Source organism: Armigeres subalbatus, chromosome 2 (genome assembly GCF_024139115.2).
Source record: "Armigeres subalbatus isolate Guangzhou_Male chromosome 2, GZ_Asu_2, whole genome shotgun sequence".
NCBI lineage: Eukaryota > Metazoa > Arthropoda > Insecta > Diptera > Culicidae > Armigeres > Armigeres subalbatus.
The window spans coordinates 429,131,786-429,149,575 of NC_085140.1; the positions used below are offsets into that span (position 1 = coordinate 429,131,786).

Here is a 17,790-nt window from a genome sequence, read left to right on the forward strand (position 1 = left end):
TGTGGGAGGGATTTTTTCAATAGCTTGATTCGAGGGTAACAGACAAAAAATATTGATCTTTGTTTGATGATAGTTATGCCACAATCATTTCAAAATTTTTAATATTTCATTCTTGTCTTTTTCATTTGCAGAAAGCATATTGCGTCAGCGTCGTGGCTCGAAAGACTGCATAGTGCCAAATCAGACTCGCGAAAGGTGCAACCAGGCTTCCTGACGAAACTGAAAACTATTCCGGTAGCATAGACAAGAAATTCCTGTGGCTTTTTTGCGCTGTTCAACAAAAAAAAATCATCTCACCGAGTAGAAAATAAAGTTGTTATGCAGTTCTGGAGGGGCAGCTAAGCCGGGATTCCCGGTGCTGGCTCGGTTTAACGACTCTGAAAATAATAGTCAAAAAAAGCGCTCGGGACCAACAGCAGAAGCAGATTTTTTTCGGCAAAATTATGAAACGTAGCCAAAGTGGTGAATAAATAAAAACTACACTCTCACTCGGAAAGCGTAGCTGGCGTGAACTGAGGCACGGGTGCTGCAGAAATCCACTCACTTGGTGCAAGTGCGCGCGAGTGTGGGACGAGGAGCATCCATTGTTTGTTAGTGTTTTCTGGTGTTTTTTTGTTCATTCATTGGTTGCAACGTGTTGCAAAAAATTCGAGCAAAGTGAGAAGAGAGTGAAGTGGATGTGGAAGTAGTTTCAACTTCAATAATCGTCCTTTTGGTGTGGCTGCTGCAGTGCATCATCATCAACATCGTCCTGACGAAGCCCGTGAGCTGAATGCGTCGTCGTCAGAGACTTCGAAAAAGCTCAGCCGACCAGCAAGGACGATGACGACGAGTAGGACAACGACGACGACGACCTCGGTGAGAGACGAGCTGCGGGAAGAGCGAAGCTGCTGCCGGTGGCATCGACCGGGACAACGACGTCCGACAAACATGGGGATTATTAAAATAACATTTTTCCTGCTCTGCTACTCGGTGGCATCCACAATGCTCGGATTAGCAAAAGGTGAGTAGCTTGTGCGGGTGGGGTCCTTCGCCCGTTTTGTTGTTCTTGCTGTTCAGATGTGGTGAGTGGGTTTCCCGCAGAGGAAATTTCTGGAAAATTATTATTTTTTCAGGGAAAATTAAATGACAGATTCCCGTGGGGGTTCCGTTTGGCAATCAATTTGAAGACAACGTTAGAACACTGCTGAGCATCCCACGATGAACAGGATGCGAAGATCCTATTGCGCTTGTGAGCGGAGGGTGGGGACATTCCATAAGTTCGCCTTGCAAAGTTCCTATTCGAATTTTGTTTAAAGCCTGTTTCTAGCGTTCTTCCATAAAGGGTCTCACACAACATAAGGGAAAAATAATGTGGGGCATCTATTAACCTATGTGTAGCACAAAAAAAATATTATTCAACATCCATTTTTTCGCGAGAGCTGATGCAAAAATGTAAAAAAACAGACCTGGTTTCCGAGGCCAATATAAATACAAGGCCAATATATAAATACATATTTACAAATTTTTTTTTTTCTTATTTAAATACAATTCCGAGGTCAATATATAAATACATATTACTTTTCATAGTATTGCCAAAACATTTCTCAACTCTGAAGAAATTTAGATGAATTTCCGAAGGGACTTGGATGAATTCCCAAAATGATTTTAATTAATTTCCGAAAGAACTCGGTTGAATTCCCGAAGGAATTCGGATGAATTCCCGAAGGAATTCGGATGAATTCCCGAAGGAAATTGGGATGAATTCCCGAAGGAAATTGGGATGAATTCCCGAAGGAAATTGGGATGAATTCCCGAAGGAATTCGGATGAATTCCCGATGGAATTCGGAAGAATTCCCGAAGGAATTCGGAAGAAATCCCGAAGGAATTCGGAAGAATTCCCGAAGGAATTCGGATGAATTCCCGAAGGAATTCGGATGAATTCCCGAAGGAATTCGGATGAATTCTGAAGGAATTCGGATGAATTCGAAGGAATTCGGATGAATTCCGAAGGAATTCGGATGAATTCGAAGGAATTCGGATGAATTCCCGAAGGAATTCGGATGAATTCCCGAAGGAATTCGGATGAATTCGAAGGAATTCGGATGAATTCCCGAAGGAATTCGGATGAATTCGAAGGAATTCGGATGAATTCCGAAGGAATTCGGATGAATTCGAAGGAATTCGGATGAATTCCGAAGGAATTCGGATGAATTCCCGAAGGAATTCGGATGAATTCGAAGGAATTCGGATGAATTTCGAAGGAATTCGGATGAATTCACGAAGGAATTCGGATGAATTCCCGAAGGAATTCGGATGAATTCCCGAAGGAATTCGGATGAATTCCCGAAGGAATTCGGATGAATTCCCGAAGGAATTCGGATGAATTCCCGAAGGAATTCGGATGAATTCCCGAAGGAATTCGGATGAATTCCCGAAGGAATTCGGATGAATTCCCGAAGGAATTCGGATGAATTTTCGAAGGAATTAGGATGAAGTTCCTGTGGCTTCGCGGAGATTTTTTTTACAGGGGGAAGAAACATTTTCATGGCATCATATTAGAGTAGTTTTGTCGTGTCGTTTGGTAGAAATGATGTTGCTTTTACTGTAGTAAAAGTAAAAGTTCATCCAGAACTCATCAATTTTGATTCTAGGCTCTCGCCACAGGTGGTCTCATTTTGTAAAATTGCAGTTTATGAACCAATCAGAAAACTCCTCAAGACGTCAATACTTTTGTTGTGGAATATTTCATCGCAACCTGCCAAACCTAGGAAATTGAAGTTTCATGTTACGAACCACCAATCAAGATACTTTCTTTAAACCGTCTAAGACGAATTAAGTACTGTCCATTTAATTCCACCAGTTAATTTTCGTTATCTTTGCAGATACGTATTTCGACCACAACTGTGTGGTCGTCTTCAGTGTCTAGTGTTCAGTGTTCAGTGTTCAGTGCCAAGTCGAGTCAAGTACAAGACACTGAAGACGACACAGTTGTGGTCGAAATACGTATCTGCAAAGATAACGAAAATTAACTGGTGGAATTAAATGGACAGTACTTAATTCGTCTTAGACGGTTTAATACATTCCACTAAACGAGCTTAATATATTTTTCTGATACTTTCTTTGTTCTTTCCACGATGTTCCAAATGAATAATCTTCTGCGCTACTTTTGGTGTTCATTGATGGAATCTTCTCCAGCTTACTAGTTCCAATTTTAAAAACCCATTTATTATTTTGAGTGAGAAATTTCATCCCACGACGAGAGCCATTTATCATACTTAAACGAAATCAAACCGCCGCCTGATCCTTGCCCCAGTTCCCCAGTCTCAATGCCATCTCAAACAGAGAAATCAAATGCAACAGCATCGCATCGTCATCGTTGGTGCCCCCGAAGGAAAACAACTTTTATTTAACTTTTATTCTCCGCCATGGAAAATTGAACCGCGCAAATCATTCGGCGAGGAAGAGTACTGCCACGTGACCGCTCCCTTTCCTATGCGACCACGTTGCCCGTAGTACAAATAAAGTGAAAGGAAAAAAGTGGAAAAATAACACTTGTAAAACATGGGAACGTTCTTCGGAAAGTCAGTCCACTTCCGACTCTGGGTGGCTTCGTGCAACCGATTGCGACGACGATGATGAGTTGGGAAAAAATGCAATACAACTGGGGAGGAGAAAATCTCAGCTTCCGCACTTTTTGCCTACGGCGAATCAGTTATAGTGCGGGAGAAGTGTGAGAGAACGCAACGAATGAATAAATTGACCGCAACTTCATAACCTCCTGACTTTTCAACAATATGCTCTAAAGTAATTACGAGGTTTGTGAATCCGGGATAACTTTTGAAATGGTTTTGGTTTTTTGTTTGGAACACGCGTAGAATTTTGGACTTTGAACAGGAAGTTTTCAGTACTTTTTCGATATCTGCACCATTAACATACAAATCTCTGCACGACATAATTCAATTTGTCTCTGTTAGCAGTGTAATGCTTTAGTTTGAATATTTGCGGCTAAAATAACTGTAGCATTTTCCACCGCCGTCCCTTATATCAAGCAAGTCGTCTGCTCACCCCACATCAAATGCACATCATGGCTTTCCCCGGCCAGCAGCGAGTTACGAGTTTGAAGTGCAGATCCATTGCCGGAGGTTAACTAAGTTTACAGTCCCGCAGTCTCTGTGTAGAAGAACTGCACTTTTTTTTGCTGCTCGTTTCGCTTCCCGTTCTCTGTGGAAGAAAGAAAAAAAAAGATGGAAGCTTTTGCAGTGCTTCATCTTGGAAAGTGGTCGATGGTAACCAAACACGTGGTACGGCGCGGCAGCGGTGGTTGGTATGGTTACACTACTAGTTGGTCGTTCCATTTGAGCGGAATGAATGAGCTGCCACGAATTGGATTCCATTCATTCATTGGCCGGGGCGGGCTAGTTCTGGGCTGGAGGATCTGGTTCGTTAGGGTTTCGAATTGGTTTGCACTAGTAATTGCAGGGATTGACTGATGGCTGTTAATGGTTTTTTGATTGGCACTGAAGGGTGGGAGCGGCCATACTCGTTGATTAAATTTCACTGGAAGCGTTTGGATTGAACGGAAGTTTGAGATTCAGCAATTGCAGATTATAACTTAAATATTGCATTCGATCAGTATTCTGCTTAAGTTTTAATTTGCAGAATATTTTCAAATATGTTTACATTTTATTTTAATAAATGTTACAAGCTAACTCCAAATTCACCCAAGAATTTGTAATATGAAATCATTTTTGCATTCTAGGAAGTTATAAAAACCAAAATATGTTAATGATTGCTACTATCTTCTTTGCTTTCTGTGAGAGATATCAGTTTTCAGAAATCGTAGATATCTTAGGTTTCGTTTCGGGAAGAACAATTTATATTCATTGGTTGGATGCCGCTGGGCGCTGTTTGATACCAATATTTCACTCAGAGCTTTATAATTTCCTTCGGCAATTCCTGGGAAAATATTGAACAGTTATGGTGGTCATAGGCAAAACGATGGTCATTTTTTACAAGAGATAATGTACTGAAGTGTCGACCCCATAGGTCGTGTCCTAGGAAGCCCCCAAATTGGAAAGGCCGTGGGGAGGGGTCGTAAAGCCCTTGGTCATAGTCCCTGCTGCCCCCACGAAACGATGGTCTAGAGCATTCAAACTATTCTTGAGTAGTGCTATTGCTGTTCCAAATAATCATCATGATACATCATCATACCCTGATAATTTCTATGAATACAGATAATAAAAAAATAAAGATAATGAATAATGAATAATGTATAAAGATAATGAAACATGATACATTTTTGCATCATTATAAATAAATTTCACAATTTATCAGAATATTTACGACATTCCAAACTGCCTATAAGTATAGATCAGGTACAATCAAGGTACTGTGTGGGTGTGAAAAAGCTTTTACATTCTAGTGTAAAAACGAGCTTAATATTAGCTACTTACTACTGCGTGTTCGACACTCTCCTCGAGTGCCATCGCAGTAGGCTCACCCTGGTGGTAAGTCCATCTGTCACTTTCGACTTCGTACCAGCGGACAGGTAAGACCTTTTCTACCTATTTCAGATTCTCACAGGGACCTTCGCAGACAAAATGCAAGATTTAATTCATAAAACACATAGCCAGTCAAAATTAAACAAATTAAAATAAATTTTAAAATTTTGTTGGGTGATAAAATCTGGACGATATTAAAAGTAGGTTCCATAGCCGACTAACACTACCCAAGTAACAATTAAGGTTGTATCAGAGTTTTATAGCATTCTTCAAAACCTAATCTCAAAACCTTCCATGCAGTCCTCGCAGTTTCCACAACCTCCTGTAGATTTCTATAAAACCATGTTACAGCCAGTTGGCCCAGTTTTATTGCAATCATTAAAACCTAATATGCGTTCCAGTTCAGAACCAACGGTTTTATAATATACTTCAAGTCTCGCATAAAACATGCAATATAAAACCTCCTCTAGACTTGGTGGTTTTGAGAACCACTATATAACCATGATACAACCTCTTCATGACTATGATACAACAACAAATAAGCCGATAATGAAACAGTTGTCAACTCTCAGGTTGATTATTTGTTTATTGTTTGCACTCGAAAAAAATATGCTTTTCTTCCTGCAATACATGGATTACATGTCAACAACAAAAATAAAATAATTATTATCAGCCAGTTCAATAAAAGTTCATATCTGGCTTTGAGTGTTCTATGCATGTTTGAAGGCATACCAGGGATTTTTCATGGTGAAACCATGATAAATAATCAGTATTTTAACAATGCGCTTCGTTAATTTGTTATTATTTAGAATTTTTCAAGTTTAATTAATTGCCTTAGTTAATTACTTTAAAAATAATCTCAATGAATAACCACTTTGGTTGATCAAATAATCAAAGCATTGTTCCTAAAACTTATTAGGATGTCCATTTTTTACCGTTTAAAAGGTGAAACAGAAATTTGCATGATATTTCGTTTATGAAATTCATTATTTTTCTCATATCGGCGACATTTTTTCGAATAAAACTTTTATTGCATAAAAAATGCCTCTATATAACCATCACTCCTGAACTGGTCCTATCTGGGCATTTCAAACACCTAGAGGTTTTATCTTGGCCTTTTTCAAGACCGTGGTACGACTAGCAAGTTTTATCTTGGTCAAACTTAAAGCTTGGTAGTTTTATATATAATGACAACATGACAATGTAGACAGATATAAAAAAAATCATAAACAAACTTTTTCTGCCCTCGGCATCGAATGCAAGTACTTTTAAAAATAAGTATTTCAATTAAAAAGCATATAGTGGCAATTGTTAAATAGTATATTTTGTACCATAAAAGTGTTTTACTCGTGATAAATTGGCAAAGCATGTATGGATTAAATACATATTTTCATACCCCTCATGAGCAAATGCTGTTTGAGCAGTTTTTTCAACGACTTAAATATATAAGGGAACTGCTCCTGGATTTCAACTCATGGCTCCGATGTTCATCCCATTGAAAGCAGAGCAATGGAAAGGTATTTGCTAATGTTTTTTTTTTCATTTTCGACTGAAAGCAAAATGAAAAAACTTCCGTGGGTCTAACAATTTGTGCTGAAAATTTATTTTCTATCCATAGTAGTAGTTTCAAGCTTCGTATTCCTATGCAGGTCTTCTTCAGGAGTAAAGGTTATATGTGGGTTTTATACAGGACTCTACGAAGCTTGGCAGCTTTTATAAGTCTTGATCAAAACCAACATATAACTTAACTGTTGGCTTGATGTCAGTTCCATTTTTTAGCTCTGAGGAGGAACACAGGAGCATTATAAAACCTAAAGAGCTGTGGTTTTATATTGGAATTCAACACGTAGTTCTCAAGTACTCTTGCGGATCTATTTAAATGACAACTGAATAAAACCAAAATAAAACTTTAAGCATTTCTGCATGCCGTAATAAAACCTCTATAAAACTAGCATAAATCTTCGAAGCATTGAGATTGTTACTTGGGTAAAGATCAAACCGAAGAGTTTTCATTACCTTTTCAGAAGGGATCAAATTATCAGTAAATAAATTTTTCAGTTCGTTTATCAAAGAGCACAGGGCGTCGCAGAGCGCGAAAGCTACCCCAAAGCGCTGAAAGCGGTAGTTTTCGAGTTCTTACAAAGAGGATATAGTCCGTAAGTGGCAAACGCAATAGAGCGATGTTCAACGAAGTAATGTTGTAGATATGTTGCTTATCTTGGCTTTGACTGACTACACATATCGTAATTGACCAGAATCACAGAAATTGAACAAAGACTCAACTGAATGATTGGCCGGGATTGTTCAAGCATTCTTAGTGTGCAAGTTTCAGTGACTCATATATTCGAATGATCAATTATGGTGCCGCCCACGTCCTTGTAGTAAGTTAGGAAGAGGGAAAGAATATTACTTAAGTGTTTTTTCTGTTATTTGAAGACCGTGTTTACATCTGCGTCTCCACAAAACCACAGGAAGGATTATCAGTAAGTCGGTATGCATCGTTGGATCAAGATTCACTCTGATATGCGATACGACAGTGCCATTCTTTTACACAATTATTTGTAACTAACCATGATTCGGCCGCACAACTACCGGTTCACCGAGCAGGAACACGATCAAACGCATAGGGACACGGCAGGTATTTTCGTCTGTTCGTCATAGTCTCGAAAACCAATAAAAGAGACGCTTTTCTGTAAAACTCATACGTACCAAATCGTAAGCTCAGGAGAAACGTTCTGCTATAGTGGAGTTCTAGCAAATGTACGTTGCTTTCGTTGGTTTTAGCCCTACGACGATGGACGGAAATACCTGCCGTGTCCCTATCACTTAATTTACCGAACACCACATAGATATTTTATCATTTTCGCGACGACCAAAACACGCACTGTCCTTACTTGCTCGATGGCTACTGCAAACCATTTTAGATCGCGATTGTTTCGACCGGAGCAAAGCACAATACATGCGCATGAACCACCGAACACCAAATAGATCTGTCTTGTTGTGGATATGTTGAGAAGAAATAGTCTTATGGCCCGAGTTGAGGCGTTGCTTTGGTAACGGAATATTTCGTAGATTGCATACTTATAGCTGTCATGGATATTTTTTATTATTCTACCGTGAGAGACCGAAATCCGTTTACCTCGTGAGATATCAATAAATTAAAGGGGGACTAAGGTATTTATCTGCTTTGATGAAGCTGCCCTGTTGTCATCTAGTGGCGACGGATGTGTGCGTGAAGTCACTGTATTTCAACATGGTGAAGTATAGGAAGCATATTTGAAAATGCTTCTAAAATGTTTTGTGTAGGGATATGTTAAAAACTTTTAAATACATAGAGTTAGAATATTGATAAACTAAATGTTAGGCTACTTATCTACACATGTTTTTTTTTTATCAAAATAATTCAGTTTTTGTGTTGTCAATGGAAAAGTAAACTAAATTTTAAACCCGATAAATCAAACTATTTTCGGTTAAAATGGGTTTTGACGCTTTAATAAGCATTTTAAATTGAAGTCCTTTATCTCTTGCCGGGTGAATTAAAAAAGTATCACCCGGCCTCATTTTGTTTCCTCGCTTTCCTCGAGCCAATTTTATAAGTTACTAGCAGACCCGACGACCTTTGTTTCGCCTAAAATTGATTTATTCTCTCATTAGTTCTCGAGCTATGCAAAAATTTCTGTTTCATTGGTATGGGAGCCATACGGAATTTCGGACGAAGAGATTGACCAGCTCGTAAAGAAAAAAAAAGTGAGACTCTCGCACCAAAATGATGAGTCAGCTATACCGTCGTAAAATATTTGGAGGGCTCATAAAACTATTTACCATACACAGTTGCCCGTTCGCGTCTATGGAATGGCAGGTGTTACGCGACATCATTGATTCGATCCTTGAAATGTTTAAAATAACGGTTAACCGGCATAACATCGCCATTATGATTGAGCATACAAGTGGTGCAATGATCCAAATCATGGAGTCCGAAGTGCACAACCAGTTACTCTCAGTAAAGTTCGGCTGCACGTCAAAAATGGGAAAAAGTTTTTTGGATGTGAGTGTGCAGTTCTATAAAGATTTGAACCTCGTCAGCCGATCACTAGGTAATAAAATTAAAGTGACCAGATTTTTCTTGGGCCAATCCGGGACAACATATGAGACAAATTAATAGTTTTACAATAGTTCGATTCTTGCGAGCATCAGTTGGATATCAGATAGCGGAACAGTGGACCAGCATGTTCCTCAGAAAAAGCAACGATCTTCGTCTGTGTTCAACAGGCCATGGTGGACTCCCGAGCTACGTATTTTTCGTAATAATCATAAGCTTCGTAAGCTGCACATCACTGACATCCATAAATCCGGAAGTCGTCGCATTGTTGCTAACTATCGGGGTATATCCATTCTCTGTGCCCTCAGCAAGGTATTCGAGAAGATGATCCATACTAGGCTGTATAGAGCTGCCGCACTGATTATTGCTGACTCTAACATCCAACCTCATGTGTTATGTGCAACAATTTCACGCGAATTGAAGTTATTGATTCGGTTTACGTGGACTTTGCTAAAGCGTTTGATATGGTACCGCACAATCTAATCTTAACAAAAATGAATCACTTAGGATTTCCTGCATGGATTTTAAATTGGCTTTCCTCGTACCTTTCCAATCGCTGCGCTTTTGTGAAGTTGTGTTCTAAGCACTCCAAGAAATTCGTCATTCCTGTTGGCCGGAGAAGGGAACCCCCTCACGAAGAACAAAAAATACTAGAGTTCCTCTCTACACCACGGCAGGCTACTGACTGATACTTCTGCCAGTAGCTGCAGTTCTCTTTATTCAACAATAGGTATCTACAATACATCCATAACAATATTCCTTAATCTACCCAAGAGCAACTACAACCAACTGGCGCCTACCTCCTATCCATCTTCGATCTACAGCGAAGCGTCACACACTACCTGATATTCCAACACTCCTCCTTAGTGTGCACGCCTCGCAACCCTTCTAGCTCCTCCACCGAGCCTCCCGTCCATAGCTCCTTCTCGCCGAACAATTCCTCCTGGCCCAATCCGTTGCCCGTACAAATGGCCTCTATCCGACGTTTGCACAGCACCCTCTGTTGACCAGCTCCTGAATGTTCCGACGCTCCTCCTGGACGCTGACCAGCCAGCATCCTACCGAACGTTCCAACCTCCTGATGAATGCCGTCCGCCGCTACCCAAGACTTACGTGGCTGATCCATGATCCCACTGCGCCACGCGACTTATGCGGCCGATCCATGATCCCACTGCGATAACGTCGACGGCCATAACATCCCACTAAGATGGAGAACGGGAATCGTTCCTGGGCCCATAACCTGTTGGCCGAAGAGCAAGGAACCCTCTCACGAAGAACAACAAATACTAGAGTTCCCTCTCTACACCACGGCAGGCTACTGACTGATACTTCTGCCAGCAGCTGCAGTTCTCTTTATTCAACAATAGGTATATACAATACATCCATAACAATATTCCTTAATCTACCCAAGAGCAACTACAACGAGCGAGGCAAATCACTTGGTAACCTAACAATGAGTGTTGTTACCATACGCTGTTAGAAAAATCTTTTCAGACATTAGGAAAATTAAGTCCGCTATGAGAATGGAACTCTGATACACTGCATGGGAGGCTTTGATACTTTCTCTCCTCCATCCCAGCAACTTGAAAACAGAGTGAATAAAGCAGAACATCTGATGTGTTTTGGTTTTATTCTAGTAGAGCAAGCGTAACACAAATGCTTCAGTCGTAGCTTCCCTGGATACCATACCAAGTTTGGCTTGGCGAACTCTGTTGCTCGTTGTTTACGCAGCAACGATCGCTCATAATCGTTGTTTGGTATCCATCTGAGCAAGGCTGTTCACTCACTGGCATAGGATGCTATGATTGAATTTGATCAATCCTCGTCCGCTTCACTCACGCTTTCAATGCCTGATCTGGTGTACCACAAGGCAGCGTGCTCGGTCCTCTTCTCTTCATCATCTGAATGACCTCGCCGATCTGCTATCGTCGTTCAAATTGTCTTTCGCTGATGATCTAAAATTGTGCTGTGATACAGGATGACTTGAACCGCAACGGCATGCGGGTAAATGCCAAGAAATGCAAAGTGATATCTTTCTCCCGCTCAAGCAACATTATTGTTCACCAGTATCAATTGGGAACGGATTATCTGGATCGTGTGAATTCAATTTGTGACCTAGGTGTTACTATCGACTCTAAGTTAACATTTAACGAACACATAAATATTGCGATCTCCAGCATACACCGTACTAGGCTTTATTAGACGACATGCGGCTGAATTCTCAGATATTTATTGTCTTAAGACACTGTTTTGTGCGCTCGTGCTTAGTATCTTAGAATGTGCTTCCCCGGTATAGTCCTCTTTTTATGTCACGCTCTCCTTAAGAATTGAACGCATTCAAAAACATTTAATTAGGTTTGCCTTGCGACAATTACCATGGAATGACCCAGTCAACCTCCCAGGGTATCCTGACCGATGCAAATTGATCGATCTCGAAACTCTTTCTGCCAGGCGTTCGAAGCTTCAAAGGCTTTTCATATTTGACCTTATCGTAGGTAATGTTGACTGTCCAGACCTTTTAAGTATAATCCCATGGAATGTTCCTCCTCGTAGATTCCGAAATTCCCCGCTTTTAGCTATCCCGTCATACATCGAATTTCCTTTGCAATAGTATTTTTAAGATGTGCTTACGTTCTTTTAATGATGTTTGTGATGAATTCGATTTCTCTTTGTCCAAAAAAATGTTTAGTGCGAGAATTAGTTATTAAGTTAGGAATTCAGTAGTCTGTACGACAAAGTCGAAGATGGTGAACAAAAACAAATACAAATAAATATGCCTTATAAATTTTGAGTAAGTGTTATGTAAGTGTCCAACTGATCGACCATCATTGGTTGACGGTGAAATTTTGCATATTTCAAGCATTTTTTTGATTATGAAGATTTTTAGATCTTCGCAGATTTATGAATACCTACACTGAGGAAAATGGACGTATGATTTTCAATCTATACGCCTTATGAAAATTTGCCACAATGAATCGGTTGAATTTGAATATGTTGCCTTATGAACGATGGTTTTTCATCGAAAAAAAGTTTAGTGCGGCAGACTGGGTTCGAACCATGGACGTCAGGGTCGGTAGGCCGGTATGTATACCACACGCCCATCGAAGCTTGAATCCTCGGGAAGGTAACTGCGTATAAGAATCACTGTTGGTGGAATAATCTGTCGAAGATTCATAAGGCGCCAGTTATGAATTTCGATAGTCCAGTTCGCTGAGTGTACTCTAAATTTTACACATTTTCTGATGTCCCATTTTTTCTAGATTCTGGTGCTGGCCTTCACTTCTCAGAATATCACTAAACATTTTTATTTTGTACCTAATTAGAGATGGGCCATCCTAGGGCTGAAAATCCCTTTGAAAAAAGAGACAAAAATATTGTATCTAGATCATAAAAATCCTAAATGTTCCCACATTCCTCCTTTTAGTTCAATAAAACGACTAAGATTCCGGAGATTTCTGCCTTATCCAAATGATGGGGATCTTCATAGTTAAGATAGCCTGGTCATCTAGTCCACGGATTTTGTCCCAGTCTATTTTTTAGTGGCGGAAGTGAAGAGATTTCGACACGAAAAATCAATTATCCCGCTGGACCCATTTAAAATTACAGAAGTTATTTAAATCCTCAAAACATTCAAAAGTTTATTCTCCAAGTTCAGTAAACCCTCTAGATTACTCAAGCTCTTCCTTTTTCTTCTGAATAGTTCGGTCTCTTACAGATTTTCTAAACATCTCATTACCTAATGATTCCATACGTTTCCCAAACTTTGTTATGGAATGCACGACGTTTCCCGGGACACCTGGCAATGCGGGACAGGTAGGCTGAATCCGGGACTGTCCCGCACAATCCGGGATGTCTGGTCACGTTATAATGAAATTAATAAAAACTTAACATTCTTAAAATTTCAAGTACAGTATTGACTAAATTTTGTCACTCTTCATTTTTGTCGCCCTGTAAAACTGCTAAAAATGTTGTCCTACATTATATTATCATAATTAAAACCAGTCTTCAAAAGTTCCTTTGCAATTCGTTGCATTGATGCAAAATCCAAGGAGCAGGAGAATGAATTCCATTCTTTAATTCCATCCATTAATGCTCCCTATATGTCAAGTGATCATTGCTTTGATGCACTTGCATCATTTTGTAAAATACTGCATCATTGATTTGAATCCTTTCATTGGATTCTAGGCAAAGGCAAACACGTGGTGCGTATTATTAGTAAACGGTTTGCTTTCCACTTTGTTGTTACGTCGCGAAGACGATTGTTGTTAGCAACTGGATATTTTGTCATATTTTGCTTCTGTAATAGGAAATTACAATTGAAACAAAATGAGAGGTCCGAGAACCAAAACTTCAATGAATTGGGTTGAGAAATTAATTACCCTAATTGTTTACATTATATGACTCTTAGCACATTATATTATATGACAATAGCATTAGGTTTCATCCAACAGATAGAATCGCCGAAATCGAAATCGAAATTTCATTACGATGAGCTCTATAGATTTTGTGCTCGGAAGGTTCCCAATCAACACAAAATCGTATATGATACAATATAAGATGCTAAAGTGGAGGCGATATACGTACATATTGTATGGGGATGTACCTATATGGCCTCCACTTAAACATCTTATGTGACATCATATACGATCTTGTGTTGTCTGGGTTGTCTACATTTTTCGCTGCTGCTGTCAGTTAGAAGTTTTTTTTCGTCAAAATAAACAGTTACACAAAAACACAGCATTACCACGACGTGTGTCCTAACACTTGAATCATATCCATATAATAAAGTATAAAAAAAGAAAAAGTTCGACGGGAGAATCAAACTTTCTCTCAAGAAATTGACACAATTGAATATGACACCACTAGCCATATAACCACATAGCCACCTTTGAGTTCCATGCTTTCAAAGGGCAATTTGATGCTTCGATTTACGATTTGGTAGGTCATCGCCTGAAATGATTTAAATCAATGATGCGATATTTCCAATCAATGATGCGATATTTTCAATCGTAGTCATATTGCTACTGCTTCTGCCTCATACGCAGAAGGTCGTGGGTTCAATCCCAGGTCCGTTCCATTCTCCTACTTTGTATCTTTCTCTATATTTCTCATGTTCTAGCAATCGCTAGAACTAGAAATGGACTTCCATACCGTTTCCATTACTATTCCTATACCTTAAAACTTGAGTATTCTAACAGTAATCTCATAGAATTGGAAATGAACTATAAAGCTCGTTTCCTACATTCAATTAGAAATTCAATCAGTTGCTTTCTCCTATCTATCGCATTGGCAGCTCGTTAACCAAGACGGACCTCTGCCTCTCGAACCTTACCCAAAAATTCCAACAAATTCCGCATGATCTTGTGACAAGTGCAGAGGTATATTCGGTTTGCAGTGGGCGAGTGATTGCATAATCGTTTCCTCCCCCTTCCCTACATTGACTTGCATTCTGACGTGGCGGGCGCCAGTATGACCTAACAAATGAGATCACCAGTACTTGTACATTGAAGATGTGTGCTAGTCCCAAGCAAACATCTGTTGGTTCCCTGTTCAAGAACAGCTGATCTGGTCATAATGGATTAGCAACTACGAGCAGTCAATCAAGCTCAAGGTCAAGCTCAAGCGTTGGATGCGGCAGCATGCGGATTGTGTACGTACGGATTGAAAATGTGTTTAAGGTTTGGCGGTGGGTCCACCATTCCGCCACTTGAACGTGCGCCTAAGTTTGGAAGATGATATTGGCATTTCCATATCATTGTAACTTCAAAGTAATTTTCGTCGAAAATCAGAAAAAAGGATTACAAATAAATATTTTTGAAAAATTTGCATATGCAGATCTGGTTTACTTTTAACTTTGGTGCTGTGTCATAATATCGATTCACGTGCGGTGTAGGTTTGATGTATGTTGGGGATCGGATTTATTTGAGTGTCGAGAGGGGTGGTACATAGCCGGGACGCCCAAGTCCAACAAACAATTTTAGCTGAACATGCTTTTACGAGTCCTATGCTCGCTTGACGTGTCTCCGTCGATGAAGCCTTCGGAGTCCCTGGAGTGGAGGTGAACCGGATTCCCCGACTGGTCAAAACTAATCCTCGTTTGAACACCGTCAAACTATCGAGTTTGGGACTTATAGATGTGCACTCTTCGACAGTACGTTTTCAACTCCCGTATATTTCTCTCATCGCTTATCATTAGGTACAACCTTAACTATAGGTGATAGTGTATGTGTGGTTTGGCGAGTTCATTAGCGATAAGTGAGTTTAATAAATGATGAGTGAATAGTGTTGTGAATAGGATTCTTAAATCTAGAGTGGTAATTGCACATATCAAATACCTATAATAATTGTATGTATAAATTTTAAGTCTGCGCTCCAACAATGCTATTTTTTCGACTGAATAAGCTTATTTTTAGCGAAATAAGCCCTTTATCTGCTTCCAATGTTTTTTGGGCGGAATGTGTGAGAACAGATCCTAAATCTTTCATCCTCCTCCAGTTTCCATTGAACGAGTTGGAAAAAAAGAAATAAAGCTTTCCTGTGGCGATGTACCTTCTTGAACCGGCTGTAACTGGGGAATGGGGAAAGATCTCCTCTTTCTACAACAGTTCTGCAGCAGATTGACATGGATTCACCGAATTGAGAAACTCCTCTAACTGTTTTATCTTAAGAAAATTATTTTGAGCTTTTTAGTGGAATGTCTTCATTTGTCATAAGACGAGTTTGTACAATCCCATTTAATTCCACCACTTGTACCTTGACAGATACGTATTTCGACCTCAACAGTAAGGTCGTCTTCAGTGTCTCGTACTTGACTCGACTTTATATCTTGGCATCTTTAATGATTATCTTGGGCAGAAGATGAACAGGGCGGCCTTCTTAGGTCGCTCGAAAGGGCTTTTTTCCTAGCTTTCAAAGCTTAAAAAGTTTTTTTCGATAACCATCGGAGGGTTCGCCGATCGGATTGACTGCGAGTTTTGCTGTATGGCCGTTCTGGTAGCGTCTAAGATAACTTGAATGAACTCGGCGTTTCATATACATTTACGTTGTTGTTGGTGACGGTCACCCATTGTGAAGCGGCGATGGTTGCTGATAGTGATTGGAGAGATTGAAAATAAATTGATTCATTTTAGGAAGAAAGTTAAGCTGTGAGGATTATTCTAAACTGCAATCGCTAGAGACCGTGGCTAATTTTTGGCGTTCAATAAAATTTTCTAGCAAGATTTTGAGTGTGGTATGTGCTGTTACTAACACTCTTCTTCTCAACTACTACTAACTACTACAGCCTGTTAGTCATTTAAAATGTGTTACTATTGAGAAGAAGAGTAACAATAGAAATTGACTCGAGACGAACTTTCATCAAAGCACCAAACATAATCGCTTGGCGTCAGCAGAGAAATTCTCACAATCGTTTTTGGACGGCAGAAAGTTGCCGTCGGAAGTGAAATCCAAATCGCGCATCGATGGGAAACGGTGCAACAAATTAGTTCGAAATTAGTTCGGATCGTGTCCATAGCATTTAGGGGCAAACCATCGAGGCGTCCTTGTCATCAATACTGTCGTAATCTGGAAAATGACGAATGCGCCAAATTACAACCTACGAGTTTTGCATTTTTCTGCTAAACAACTCGATGAGTACTACTCGTTAAGTCCATTTTTGGAAAATGGTGTAAACGTCACTTTTTCAGATAACGGCACAGTAAAAGCCAAATAAAATCTTTTCGCTGATTTTGTTGCTGTTAGGGATTGGAAAGGCGAATTATTGATAGTCTTTTACAGGACCATTATTTTAAACAAGACAAAGTTCCCTTGTCATAAGACGAGTTTGTACTATCCCATTTAATTCCACCACTTGATTGTACCTTGACAGATACGTATTTCGACCTTAACAGTAAGGTCGTCTTCAGTGTCTCGTACTTGACTCGACTTTCTTTTCTTAAGACAAAGTCACTTACCGACGACGGCTGAGAGTTGCCGTCGATTTGCAAAATCAAAATCGTTGGAGGAAGACGATGCAATAAATTTGTTCTAATAAATGGCGTCTATGGCGTTTCAGCAGCTAATCATCGGCTTCCATTTTGCGCCTGAAGCAGCCTACTAAAATTTTCTCAATATTTCACGTAGATTACGTCGGGTGGTCGTGTCTTGTACACAACCCTTCCGATTTTTATCATTAACTGTTGTGGATTTATCTGAATTCGGAAGCACTT

At 39.8% G+C, this 17,790-nt stretch overlaps 1 protein-coding gene across 1 annotated transcript in view; it reads left to right on the forward strand.

Annotated features, from left to right (window-relative positions):
* LOC134213554 (lachesin) overlaps nt 1–17,790 on the forward strand; it is a 608,862-nt gene that overhangs the window by 101,221 nt on the left and 489,851 nt on the right. The window contains exon 2 of the mRNA XM_062692704.1: nt 132–1,003. Within this exon, the coding sequence (XP_062548688.1) occupies nt 823–1,003 (181 nt within the window). The 5' untranslated portion in view covers nt 132–822. The remainder of the gene's footprint in view (nt 1–131; nt 1,004–17,790) is intronic.